The following is a 14,699-nucleotide window of genomic DNA, read 5'->3' on the forward strand; positions in this document are numbered from 1 at the left end:
AATCTGGCACAGTATCACACATGAGGCACAGTAACTCTAAAAATGTTTGGCAGTTCCTTATAAAGTTAAAACACTTTTACTACAGGACTCAAAAACCTCACTCCTACCTATTTATACAAGAGAAACTTATGTTCACACAAAAGCTATTTATAGTAGTTATTCACGTTTACCAAAAACTGGAAACAACCCAATTGTACTTCATTCGGTGAATGGATAGACTGTGGTATGTCCATTCAGGGAATTAGAACTCAGTAACAAAAGGACTGAGTGGATACATACAATAACATGGGTGAAGCTCAAGTGCATTAAGATAAATGAAAGAAGCCATTCTAGAAGACAACATAGTATATCACATGCCATTCTGAAAAGGCAAGACTCAGCAGTATTTGTCAGGAGCTGTGGGTGAAGGGTAACCACAAAGAGGCACAAGGAAACATTTTGGGGTGTAGGAATTAAATTTGATTGTAGTGGTTATAAGACTGAATACATTATATTTGTCAAAACTTAAAGAACTACAAAAGGTGCATTTTATGGTATGTAAGTGATACTTATATAACTCAAATTTTAAATTTCTTAACCTGCTAATATAGAACAAAGAATATTTGAAATGGGGACTCAAGTTTCAAAATCATGAATAGTTTAGATATTTCATCTCAGGAGATAAGGAGAAATTTATTTAAGCAAATTTAGATTATGATTGTAAATGTGTTATTAGACAAAAATAATCCAATTTTTTGTTATGTACCTTCTAAAAGATTTATATAAGCAGGACAAAACATTTTTCATTTCACCTTTGACTCTTTATGGCCTATTTATATAGACCTTCCCCTCCCTAAAAAAAAATATATTAGGGCATCAATTTTTGCCAAAGACTTCTTGATCCTTAAATGATCCTAATATTCTTCTTTGGTGCCTATCAAGTCACCATTAGGTTGATTATGGTCTTCTGTAATGCATCTGGTGTAACTCAGGCAGATCTGCTCTGGAAAACTAATGGAATCATACAGCTGTGACCCAATGTCAATTTCAGAGTGCTTGACATTTTTCTTCTTTCACAAGATCTGAAACTTTGCTTTGCAACAATTTACATATTGTATGGCTGGAGGATCCTGAGACCATTAGAGAGCCACACCAACAAAACAGCAGGTGTTAAGTGGCAAGTAGGTTTTGGGGTTGGGGGGGATCATATAAGTGATGACCCTTTAGTGAATATAGTCTTGTTATAGCTTTTACTTCCCTCTGTTGCCTAATTATGATAGGGAATCAGATATTCAACTAATACATTAAAATTGAAGATGCTTCATTTTATCAATTACATTTGGTTGGTCTTATGCCAACGCTGAGAACCTAGATTCCTTCACTGAGTACCTATTATACCAGACACTATATCACAAAGCCATAAAAATAGCTTAGATGCTTTCTTAAGTGTGGCAGGAAGGAGACATCATTGCCATCACGTTGTCTAACATTTACTGAGTATTTATTGAGCAACTACCAGAATGGGTCCTAAGAACTTTACTGATACTAATCTAATGCTCTCAATATGCCTATGAGGTCATTCCTATTAATATTCTCATTTGCTAAATTAGTAAAGAAGTCTCAGAGCTATTCAGTGAATTACCCAGGCCCACATAGCAGGTCCTCGGCAGAGCTGGGGTTCACACCCAGTCTAGCTGCAGAGCTCATACATTTAAATACAGCTAGAGCCCCCACGGTGAGACACAAGCAGGACTGACCCCATTCCGGTCCCCGCTCTCCAGATTAGCTATAGCCAAGGCTTCATACTCTAGGATCATCCATAAGCAAATGTCAAATCACTGAAGACTTGGGATTTCCTAAAGAGTAGCACCAAACACAGCACCAAGGGCAGCTGAGGAGCAAAGAACTGAACTTGGCAGCTGGCTCCTCCCAACCTCAGTGCCCTTGGAAAAAAGTCTGAAGTCAGGGAGGTGGCCGCCCCTGTCACCCAACAGCTGCCACCCCTTTGTGCTCTTCACTCGGGGAGGCAAGCTGTGCAAGCAGCTTCTTGCACCCACACTTTAGAAAAACCAGACTAAATATAGCCAAGTTTGCTCTCATGAGCCAGCTCAGAGCTGGGAGCTGCTACATTCCACTTCAGAAAATTGGGGAGAAATCAGCTTGATTTACAAGAGAGCAGCTTTCCTTGCTTGCTCCTGTGGTTTCAAAAGTACCATATGCAAGATCTAACTGGACTGTGGGGAGTGCTGGAGGTTTGGCCAAGCAGATAATAGAGCCCACAGGAAGAGGACTGTACCAGACATGGCTTAGTAGCATCCTCATTCACTTTCCTGCCCAAAAAGGGCTGAACAACCACAACACCAGGACTTTGGGGGGGGGGGGGGAGAATCCATTTGGTAGAAATACTCTACCAACACCACTGTTTTACGCCCTTTCTCCCATCCCCCCACCCCATCAATATCCTGGTCCAAAACTCACTTGAACACTACCCCCTTGGTTAGGCTATCCCATCCAGCTCAGAACTAAATGCTCCATTTGTTCTCATACCTCCTACGTTTTGCTGCTTGTACTTAGCACTTAGATCATTCCACCTATCTGCATCTTGGTCTTCTTCGGCAAAGTAATGATGAGGAGATACAGAATGGGCTAAGCTCCCTTCTTTATTAGACTCCTCCCCTCCCCAAATCTAGGAGACTTCACAGGCTGTGTTCTTTTGGCTATGAACAGAAGATGCAAAACCTTTATGAATATCAGTGAAAAGAGTTTTCAATTCCCTACCCGTCTCCTAATTAAATGCACAACATGTGACACTCCTGGAGTTCAAGTACCAGCTTCACATCCCGGGATACCCCTCCTGTAGCAGGTCACCACAGCATCCACTGTGACTCAGCAGAGCAAAACACATTTACGGCAGCAAAGTTCTATGCAATCTCCCCTAATGAGCACCAGCCCTAGTTTCTTCTGCTTAAGACTACACTAAGAAAGAAAGGGCTGGGCCAGGCAATGCAAGAGTAGGGTTAAACTGAGGGACGCCTGGGGGGCTCAGCGGATGAGTCTGCCTTCAGCTCAGGGTGTGATCCCCTGTGAGGAGCCTGTTTCTCTTCCCTCTGCCTATGACTCTGCCTCTCTGTGTCTCTCTCATGATTTTTTTTTTTTTTTTTTTAAAGAGTAGGACTAAACTGAAGCCGTGTCTGAACTGGTTGAGAGGTCCTCAAGAAGTGGCAGGAACCACTGTCCCAGCAAGCATGGAGGCAGGGTATGAACCTGCTTCTTCCACTGGACAGGAATTTTTGATGATGGGCTTCTATTCACGCTCAGATCTTAAAAGGATTCATAGAAGCTGCTGGTACAGGAAAGTTAGATCTTATGCACTAGAGAACAAAATTAAATTTAGGTTAAAAAAAAAAAAAGACCCCTTGGTGATAAGTGGAAGAGAATCAGGCAGGAGTTAGTTGAATAACAACATCATGATGCAGATTAGAAATGGTTAGGGAAACCGGTCTAAACTTCCATTGCTTCTACGGCTCCTACTCTGTATGTGAACACAGGTGGGAAATCAGAAGCATCCATAATCTACCTGTTAATTGTCCTCCTGTCATTCATTCAACAATGAACAAATTCATTCAACAAGCTTCATGAAGGGTCTACCATGGGCATAGCCTAAGACACAGTGCCTACCCACACACAGCAGCACCAAGTAGAAGACGGGATTACAAAGGAGGGTCTCAAGAAGGAAATGCAGTTAGAAACATGTCGGTGGGCGAGCACCAGGAGCTATCTCCCTCCTTCCTTCTGGTTCATATAAGGGGAAATCCATGAGGACACTTCCAGTCTCTCTTTACTTTCTCCTGGGTTCTTTCCAAAAGAGGAAATAACTACTGAGATGCAAGTCTATAAAAGGGAACAAAGGACACGTGGCTTGGGCCTCTATCCTCCCCTTGAGTCCCACTTGCTGCTGCGGGAACCTATACTCCATGGCTCCCCAGGCTGATACAGGGGGAGGCACTCCTAGGAGGGGTATGTTCTCTGCTCAGATGCAATATTAGCGAGTCTGCTTTATCATCCAACTCAAAACCAAAACCAAAACCCAAAACCCATGGAATCTTGTTATAAAGAGGGCACTTCAGTCTTCCATGAGTCCCTGTGATTCAGTTCTGAATTCAAGTGGAATAGAGAGCCTTCATTTATGACTGCTTCTGCTATACGTGTTTGACTAGCTCATTTGCCCTTTCCCCCAGCTGCTATTATGTATCCTTACAATATCTTCCTGATGGGCATTTTGCTCTTTTATAGGAGGAAAACTATAAAACCTGAGTGTTGAATGACTTTGAGGCCATTTGATAGTCAATTTCTTCATTTAGGACAGAAAACTCAGATTCCCTAACGCAGATGTCATTTAGAGCATACAGCCTTCCATTTGAAATCTTTGGGGAGGGGTAGTGCTGAATATTGGAAATCATTTTTCTGCCACATAAGAGAGACTAGTCCATTAGATCTGAAATAGAAACACTACACGTGAAGTTTATCCTCCCCACTTTCCTTATGTAGTGCTGAGGTTAAAGCAAGGAGGAAAGAAAATGGGAATAAGGAGTAGGAATACTGTTCTCTTGTTTCGGGGCATTTTTACCCCATTTGTGAAACTGTCGCAGTCCTTTAAGTGCCAACCACCAATCTTGGAATACAAAGATGAATACAACACTGTCCCTGAGGACTCTACTTTTTTCCTTTCCCTGTATAATAATGCAACCTATGTCTGTTAAACATCACCTCATGGACACAATCATCTACACAGTCCATCCATGGGGAATGGATTACTTTGTGGTTTCTGCATGCTACCTACTCTCTGGTGGCCCTAATTTTTCCAGCTATTCGGGGTAACTTTCTAAAATACATTTTTTTTTTTTGAAGAAAGACAATGGATGTAAACATAATCCCAACCTGAATGCAGACCATGTGCTCTATGGCTGGAAAGCACAATTCTAAGCTGCCCAGCTGCCCATAAACAGGAGGCATGGGTCTCCACCAGGCTAAGGAATAGAAACAAGATACTGTAATTAAATTCAAAGAAAACAGAACCCATGGTAGCCAAAAACAAAGGGCAACTCTTTGTCATTTTAAACTCAAGGCTACAGGTTCAGCAAAATGAAAGAGCTCCCTCCCTATTTAACACCTTTAATACTTTTAACACTATACACTTAACACAAGGTCAAGCTTAAACAGGTTACACAAGATAAAAAAAAACCTTCTAATTTGCTACTAATTAGGCTTGTATGAGTAAGTGAAAATGCAAGATATGAAACATGCCAAAAAGGTTTTTTTTTGTTTGTTTGTTTGTTTTAAAGAAGGATGGGAGCACAACACTTTTACTGAGGATCTATGTTCTAAGCACCCTCCCGTAAGCCCTCTCCTTTATTAAATCGTCCCAACTCTCCTGGGAAGTAAATAGTGTGACTTTTTCCCAGATACAGAAACTAAAGTTCAGATGTTAAGTACCTATTTCCTATCCAGGTCCTCTGGCAAAATTCCTTCTCTGAATCAGTGTTTCTCAAGGAACTAAGGGACACAAGCTGTTACTTGGTTTTGGGTTGTGAACTTTGTATGGGATGGCCATGCGCTGAGGGACACACAGCTGAGGGACCCATGGACAAAAAATACCAATAGTAGCCCCAATATATCCCAATAATGCACTAGGAGGACTGTTACCCTCCAATAAGAACCACTTTTCTAAAGGATTCTTCAAGTATCAGGACAAAAGACTAAAGAGAGGCGCTCCCTTTAAAAATCTCCCCTATCTTCGGGGTGCCTGGTTGCCTCAGTGATTGAGGGTCTGCCTTTGGCTCAGGTAGTGATCCCAGGTTCTGTGATGGAGCGGGAGCCTGCTTCTCCCTGTGTCTCTGCCTCTGTGTCTGTCATGAATGAATAAATAGTCTTAAAAAAAAAAAAATCTCCCCTACCTTCAAATCTCTCAGAAGTCTTGTTGCATTTAGGCTCCTAAGAAAGCCCTATGCACACTTATGGAGTCAGTTACAAAAGTGGTCATGAATTTATTTCCCATACATTCCATAATCATTCACTGAGTACCTACCTACGATGGGTCAGGTACTGCAATATTGGCTGGGACAGCAAAGCATACAACATCCCAGCCTTTGAAAGGGTTACAGTCTTACAGTCAGTCTATTGAGAAATTAAGTATGGAAATGTTAAAATAGGTGTAAGCACAGGTAATAGGGAAGCATAGTGCAGAAGGCACCTCCCACAGACTGGGGCATAGAGCTGGGAAGGCAGAGGGTAAGAAGGGTTGAGACAGGTTCCCAGAAGTGGTGAAGTTTTTCCTGAGCTGTTTGAAAGATCAGGTGGGAGTAGCCAAGAAGGGCCCAGTCTAAGCTGAGCAAACTGTCTTTGCAAAAACAGAAAACTAGGAATCCTCTTTGCAGTCAAAGTATAAAGGACTTGCTTTATTCAAGTTGAGACCTCATTGTGATTCAAACTCAGGATCTCCTGCCTATGAGACAAGCACTTGAACCAATAAATCTCTAGAAAATAAAATAAGCCTCTGCAGTCCATGTGTACTTCATTTCAAAGCTCTTGTTTTTGCAAGGTCTGCCGTTGCTGGTATAATAACCCATCAGACAAGAAATATGACTAATTTTATACTTCTTACACCGAACAGGAAATTGTTTTCAAATGCACGGAGGGCTGGCAACCAGTGGGAGTGTCCCTCACTTGGGAACACAAAAAAGTGAAAAGAGGATAGTCAAGGTCACGTGAAGGGTGAGGCAGAAGGGGTGCCAGCAGGTCAACCTAACCTTGGCCCAAAGCTCAAGATGAGCTTTAGCTTTTTTATCTTTTCTCACTCATCTGAAGTCTTATTTCACTTACCATCAACTGTAACAATGCAGAAAGCCAGATTCTCACCTTATTAGTACATTTGCACTGTTGAGAAAACTTACAAACCTCTTTGGCTGTTTTTTTTTTTCCAGAGCCATGTATGTTAGGATATGTAATATAGAAACCAGGGATGTGAATACTATAAATATAAATAAGCTCAGAACCTCAGTCCAACGACTATAGTTTTTTGAGGTAAGGTACTGAGCAGAAGAACTAGGTTGTTGCTACTTCAGGTGGTTAAGTAATTATAATGAGAGCAGGAGTAAGGGTAGTTTGATTGCTCTCTTCTGGGGCAGGGAGGGAAGACGGAAGCAAGCCCTGTGATTCCCTATAGACTACAAGGAACAGGCTCATTTCCCCTTGTCAAGGAGCCAGATGCAGCTGGTCCGCATGCCCTCTCCTTCCTATCCCAGTGCCCCTTACCTGAGCCACACTCAGGAGACGTAACTCTGTAACTGTAGGCTCTCCTTCAGTCACACAATTATTTTATCATTCAGGCACAATTTTACCTCTAATGTGACATCACAAACACATCTGGTCCACATATTCTTCCCCATGAACTGCCCTCCACAAAAAAAAAAAAAAAAAAAAAAAGTCTGTGCTGTGTCCCAAGGGAAGAGAATCTAAAATGAAAACTGGGGAATCCCTCACCAACCTCCTGCCCCTGCTTTCAACCGGGAGATTCGGAGGAGACAGTTATTGTAGAGCCAAAACCGCAAAGCCAAAGGCCAAAATTAAACTAGAAAAGAGAGGAAGGTGGTCTTCAGAGAAAAGGATTCACCCAAACGGAATAGGCTGGTTGTTCTTTTTTTTTTTTTTTATTCCTGGCTGATTTCCATTTCTTTTCTGCAAAGTTTGCTAACCTCGAGATGGTCGTATTAACAGAGGCAGGTGTAGGAACACCTCCAACGCCCCTGAGTACATCGCTGTGCTGCCGCCGCTGCCGGGGGTGTGCAGGATGGGGGCCCGGGACCCGGTCGAGGACCGTGCTTCCCGATGACGCACCTGGCCGGGGTCCCCTCCCACGTGTCGGGGGTGCAAAACGAGAATCCCCCGTCCGGCGGCCACCCAGCCGACCGCGGTGCGAGGCACGGCGAAAGGGGAGGCTCGGGGCTTCGACCTCCTGCCGGTCTCCCCGGCTCTCCTCCCGCTCCCAGCGCACCGTGCCGCCTTCGGGGTACTCTTCGCCTCCAACCCCAAAGTCCTGCGCACCTCCGTGTCTTTCCAAAGCAACTGAAGGAAGCGCCTACTGGCCTTCCGCGGCTCAGGTGAGTGCCAAGAGGTGTAGGAGGAAAGGGCCCGCTCGCCACCACCCTCTCCCCTCTCTCCTCCCCACGTTCCCCAAGATTCATCAGGGACGTGTGTATTGGGGTGCGCGGGTTGGGAGAGGGAGCTTAAAACGCCCAAGCGTCCCTTACCTTCCACAGCCATTCTCTCAGAGCTTCCCTAACGCATGCATAATTTTCTCGGCCGAGATACTCCTCCTGCCCCGCGCTCCCCCCTCCTCGCGCTCTCGCCTAAATATTCTGCGCTCATCTGCTCTAGGACCAACCTGCCGCGGTCACGCAAAGCGAGGCTGCCGGCTCCGGCTTCGCGCAGGGCGGCCTGGGAAATGTAGTTCCATCTCGTGCCTCTAACCCGGGGGGCCGCCCCGAATCCTCGGCAGGGGACCGCCCCGTCCGCACTGTCGGGCCGCAGCTCCCGCCGCAGGCGGCCCAGGCGGAACGACCCTTCCCGGAGTTGTCCCGTGGGCAGAACCAGCGACCTCCCCCATCCCCAGACGAGGAAGGGACTACAGTTCCCAAGATGCCCTGCGCTGGGCTTCGTTCGGCGCTGACTATAGAGACCCGAGATTGAGTTCTCCGCTGACATTTGGAAGCGGGTGAGCACCTGGCGGGGGTCGTGCGGAGGGATGGAGGCGGCGAGGTCTGTGCTGGGGTCTCCTGGGCTTGTTGGACCGCATAGCGAGGAGAGTAGAGCCCCCGGCGGGCTGGGCCAGAGAGCCGCTGCACGGGGTGCGGCTGAAAGTTGTTGCTGTGCGCCCCGGGCTCCGCGGGGTTCTGGAGAATCCCGCCAGGTGGTAGAGCAGTTGTCCGAGCCTCCAGGTGCTAGAGGTGGATAAATTTAACACGGGGTGGGGGGTGGCTTAAAAACTCCAAACAGGCGTCATCCTCAAGGCTTTATGATTCCTCAAATCCAGGAACCAGGATCCCCACCTGAGGATGTTAGAGGATGTTAGGCTGCCTTGCTTCCCAGCTGGGAGACTTTCAGCTTCTTGGCCTGGAAGCCCATTGGCGGTCTGTGATGGGGCCCAGCGGTTAACAACCGCGCCCAAGAATTAGCGTTCTTTCGACTTCTGACCCTGTGTCCTAACCCCCGGTGTTGGTGCTGTAAGCAGACAGGAGAAAGAATCACGTGGAGGGCAATAGGGTTCCAGAGCTGGCAAATACTGATAAAAATGAAGTTCCCAAACCTTTTGTTTTCTTGCATGTGGAAACGCAGATGCAGTTATGACTGGTAGCGGTAAGTGAATGGTTTTGGGAAAATAATAACTCAGGACTGTAGTAAGTTTTTTAAAGGCCTTGAGGAGCTTGGAAATTTGAATGATGCCACTTCCACCCAGCGCCCAGCTCTTTTACCCATATATATATATATATATACATACATATATATATATATATATATATGTATATATATAATTTCTAAAAACTACTCTGGAAAATAATTCTAAGAAAGCACAAATATTTGATTCTTCCCATAAAGATGACTCTTTAGATTTCCTTTGTCTTGGTCATTTCTTTTTTTTTAACTTTCTGAGTGTGTACCCGTACACCTGTTTTTCTGGTCACTGAGAATATGTGCCTTGTCCTACTATTGAGTAATATGGCTGTCTATTTTAAAAAAATACTTGTATGTCACTCTTAAATGCCATTGGTGATACTTTAACTCTGTCCATAGAGCTGTGTGCAAATCAAACCCAAGGCTTCCATCCTTGGTATGGTAGCCAGAGACCTGTTCAGTGAGACACAATGGGTATTTGCCACGGGTAAAATAATTTTCCAGCCTAATTTGTAACCAAGCATTTCAAAATCTGGAAGGAACTGAAATCCAAGTGCTTTCTCTCCCCTCTCGTTAAGTCTTTCCTTAGAACGTTTGTAGAAGAAAGCCATGGGACAGGCAGCATCAACGGCTCCCAAGCTTGTCTGTGCACCAGCCTTCTACTGACACACAATCTTAAGCCTTGCGTTAATCTCACGGAATCTGGATTTCTGAGCATTTGAATAGGGACACTTAAGTTTTAAAAACCCACAGGTGATTCTCATGTGCAGTGAAGATGAAATGACCTATTTACCAGTCACTCTTTGATTATGCCTTCTCCTTGCTGCAGTAAAGCAACAGTTGATCTACTGTCGTTCGAACAATAGTAATATATTACCATTGTAATATATGGCAGGCTGAACTTCTAGAAATGACCCTCAAGATTCTATACTAGAATCCCCTGAACCTATGACCCCTAAACTCATTACAAATGAGTCATTCCTCCTGTGATTGTATTATGTTAAAAGGCACAGCTGACCATAAAAGTGGAAGACTATCCAGGTGGACCTAATATCTGTCAAAGAATTTTCTACTACTGGTAGCCAAAGGGGAGAGCAGAAGGAGAACTCAGAGAGTCCAGGCATGAAGAGGACTCAACACATATGTTACTTCTTTGAAGAGACAGGCATGTAAGTAGGGATACAGGTGGCCCCTGGCAGACAGCCAGCAAGCGGAAGGGGGCCTCAGTCCTATAGCTATAAGGAACAGGATTCTACTAACAACTTGAATGAGGCTGGAAATGGATTCTTCCCCAGAGACTTCAGATAAGCATTCAGCCCACATGACACCTGATTGAGGTCTTGGAAAACCTGAACAGAGAATACAAGTGAGCCCACACATCCCTCTGAGCTACAGAACTGTAAGCTGGTAAATCAGTATTGTTTTAAGCTACTAAGTTTGATTATTTTCTATTTGTTAATTTATTTAGTGTGTGATGCAGCAATAGAAACTAACACAGGATACATCCTGTATACAACAAACAGCAATTCTGGACCTATTTTTGTGGATGGGGTCAGTTAAAAAATAATGATTTTAATGCCAACAAAGTAAATCAGAATTTCTGGAGGTAGGAGGACTCCCACCCCTAGAATTTTATTTTTTCAAGTTTTTCAAGTACTTCAAGAGATTTTAATCTGAAGCTTCTATTGAGCAATCTTACTAAAGGGTTAGAGACGAAAATGCCTGGGTGAGAAGAGATATTTGGCATTCCCCTCTGTTACTGAGTCTTGTCATGGCCTTGCAACCTATCCCTTGAATGTGGGCTTCCTCTCCACTCCCTCTGCTACCCTGCTAGAGGATTCAGACCTGGGTTTCACTTAAGTAATGTGAATGATTCCACTGGCTCTGTGAGGACAGGGGTAGACTCTGGTTTTGCTCGCCTTCGATGTTTAGGCCACTAGTACTATTTATTTGCCTTGTAATAACTACATAATACATATATCATGTGTCTATAAATGATGACTAATTGAAAGAGTACGTGAATAAACTACCCGGTCATGATTAGATCTACATTCTGCCCAATGAAACTTCAAGTTAATATTTTGTTTTTGTGTTAGTGTTCCATACCAGCAGAAGTAGATATTTCTACACCTGGAATGAATTCAAAAATAACTTAGAGACAAGTGAATCTGAGCCTTCTCATTTCACAATTAGGGCAGAGAAAATCATGCCCAGGTAGCACCATGGCAGGACAATGTCTAGAATCCAGGTCTGGGCCAAGGCTTTTTTTTATTTTTATTTTTTATTTAATTTTTTTTTTTTTTTTTTTTTTTAGGGAAGTGATGGAGGGTGGGATGAGAAGGTTTCTATTGCTTGGTGGCTTTAAGTGGAAAAGGCTGGGGCAGCTATCCTTCTTCAGGTTCATGGATAGGTTGGGGTAGCTCTACCTTAAGGTCAGGGGCAGTGGCTACTCAAGGGACAGCCATTCTCATAGTAATGGCAAAAGAATAAGTGGGCAAAAGGAAGCATGCAAGCCTTTTTTTTTAAAGATTTATTTTAGAGAGACAGCACTTGCTTGGGAGGGGCAGAGAAAGAGAGAATCTCAAGCAGACTCCCCGCTGAATGGGGAACCCAATACAGGGCTTGATCTCACTGCCCTGAGATCATGACCTTAGCCAAAAATCAAGAATGAGCTGCAGGGTACCTGGGTCACTCAGTGGTTGAGCATCTGCCTTTGGTTCAGGTCGTGTTCCAGGGTCCTTGGGATGGAGTCCCACATCAGGCTTCTACCTGCTTCTCCCTTTGCCTATGTCTCTGCCTCTCTCTGTGTGTCTGTCATGAATAAATAAATAAAATCTTGAAAAAAAAAAAAGAAAGAATCAGCTGCTTAACCCAATGAGCCACCCAAGTGCCCAGCACACAAGACTTTTAAAGCCTGGCTCTGAGCTGGAATGTGTTCACTTTTTACCCTTTGTCATTTATCAGTGGTAGTCACATGGCCAATCTAATAGTCAAGCCAGGGGGAAATATACTATCCCCATGAAGAAGCCATGGCAAGAATGTGTGCAGGGAAGGATGAAAAATTGGGTTAATTATTCAACTCCCACCATGGCTATGTATTATTAGTCTCCTATGGTTGCCATAACAAAGTGCCACCAGCTGGGTGGCTTAAAACAACAGAAATTTATCCTTTTATATCCTGGAGGCTAGACGTCTGAAATCAAAGTATTGGCAAAGCCATACTTCCTCTGACATCTCTACAGAAGAATCCTCTCTTGCTTCTTCTTGGTTTTTAGTGGTTGTGGCAGTCTTCAGGGTTCCTTGGTGTGTTGCTACATCACTCTAATCTTTGCCTTCATCATCACATGGTCTTGTTCTTCGTGAGTATGTCTCTGATTTTTACATCTCTCTTCCTTATCAGGACACCAGTCATTAGATTCAAGGCCCACTCTAACCCAGTATTACTTCACCTTAACTTGAAATTTCCAGATAAGGTCATTTGAGCATCACCTGGGAGCTGGTAAAAAGTTTAAATTCATGGGCGTCAACCCAGACCTACTGAATCAGAAACAAGAGGGTAAGACCCAGCAGTCTGTGGTGTAACAAGTTCTCCAGGTGATTTTAATTCATGCTAGAGTTTGAGAACCACCATTGTAGAAAACAGAAGTTAGACTTTGCAAAAAGGTACATTTGGCCATTGTTGTTAAGAAGGCGCAAGAGGTAGGACCCAATCCCTACCTGTCTCTGTGTATGTGTTTCTGAGTATGTAGGGTTATTGGAATAAGTGGTGGGAAAGGAATTACTCATAAGAAGGCAAGTGTTAGCAGTAGAGTGGGTTTAACTAATTGCTTACCTGATAAGAATATAATTCTAAGGAATCCAGGTCCTATTTGCCTCATGGATCAGTGGACTTGACAAAGCACTGTTCTATTTTTTTTTTTCCCAAAGATTTTATTTATTTATTCATGAGAAACAGACAGGCAGAGACACAGGCAGAGGGAGAAGCAGGCTCCATGCAGGGAGCCCAATGTGGGACTCGATTCCGGGTCTCCAGGATCATGCCCTGGGCCGAAGGTGGCACTAAACCACTGAGCCACCCGGGCTGCCCAGCACTGTTCTTATACTCAAAGTCATCACTGAATTTTCATTTTCTGTGGGTGTGAGAAAGATGGGGAGGAGTCATCAGAACTGGTTCCTGAGACTGCAGCATGAGTTACCTGGGTAGAATCAATGAAAAGAGGTAGCCAAGGTCTGGGGCACCTGGATAGCTCAGTCAGTTAAGCTTTGGATTCTTGATTTTGGCTCAGGTCATGTTCTCAGGGTCATAGGTTAGGTTCTGTGCTTGGCAAGGAGTCTGCTTGGGATTCTCTCTCCCTCTCTACTTCCCTACACCTAAAATAAATAAATCTTTCCAAAAACTGTAGCCGAGGTGCTCTCTACAGTGTTCAAAGCATTTGTAGAAATGATTATTACCAAAGACTATTGCTGACTCCATACTTCTGTCTTCAACCAGTTCTGGAAAAAAATGACCCTGTAACCTGCCCCCGGCTATATATGTAGAGCTAAGAAAGAAAACATGCTACAGTTTGTTACAGCATTTCAGGCAGGAACATAAGAAGTTAGTTTACTAGTGAAGTCACATCTAATGCACAACTAAATTTAACAAAGGGAGTCACCATTTAGGGTTAGATTCTCAAGTAAAACTATAAAAAAAAAAAAAGGAAAAGAAAACAGTACGGAGTTTCCTCAAAAAGTTGAAAATAAAGCTACCCTCCAACCCAGCAATTGTACTACTGGGTATTTGTCCAAAGGATACAAACATAGTGATTCAAAGGGAGCACCTGAACCCCAATGTTTAAAGCAGCAATGTCCACAATAGCAAACTATGGAAAGAGCCCAGTGTCCATCAACAGATGAATGGATAGGGAAAATGTCTAGATACACAATGGAATATTACTCAGCCAACAAAAACAGTGAAACTTTGCCATTTGCAATGACATGGATGGAACTAGAGGGTATTATGCTAAGTGAAGTAAGTCAGTCACAGAAAGACAATTACATGATTTCACTCATGTGGAATTTAAGAAACAAAACAGGATCATAGGGGAAAACAGGAAAAAATACAAGACAAAATCTGAGGGAGATAAACCATAACACTTTTTTTTTTTTAAAAAAGATTTTTACTTATTTATTCATGAGAGACACAGAGAGAGAGAGAGGCAGAGACACAGGCAGGGGGAGAAGCAGGCTCCATGCAGAGAGCCTGACGTGGGACTCGATCCTGGGTCTCCAGG

At 43.8% G+C, this 14,699-nt stretch overlaps 1 protein-coding gene across 6 annotated transcripts in view; it reads right to left on the reverse strand.

Moving 5' to 3' along the window:
• Positions 1-8,411, reverse strand: part of SAMD12 (sterile alpha motif domain containing 12) — a 378,425-nt gene extending 370,014 nt beyond the window's left edge. For all 6 annotated transcript variants that reach the window (XM_055314074.1, XM_055314073.1, XM_055314072.1 and 3 more), the window contains exon 1: positions 8,286-8,411. In XM_055314074.1, the coding sequence (XP_055170049.1) occupies positions 8,286-8,298 (13 nt within the window). In that variant the 5' untranslated portion in view covers positions 8,299-8,411. The remainder of the gene's footprint in view (positions 1-8,285) is intronic.
• Positions 8,412-14,699: the final 6,288 nt, after the last annotated feature.

This window comes from Nyctereutes procyonoides, unplaced genomic scaffold (assembly GCF_905146905.1).
Source record: "Nyctereutes procyonoides isolate TBG_1078 unplaced genomic scaffold, NYPRO_anot_genome, whole genome shotgun sequence".
Taxonomy (NCBI): domain Eukaryota; kingdom Metazoa; phylum Chordata; class Mammalia; order Carnivora; family Canidae; genus Nyctereutes; species Nyctereutes procyonoides.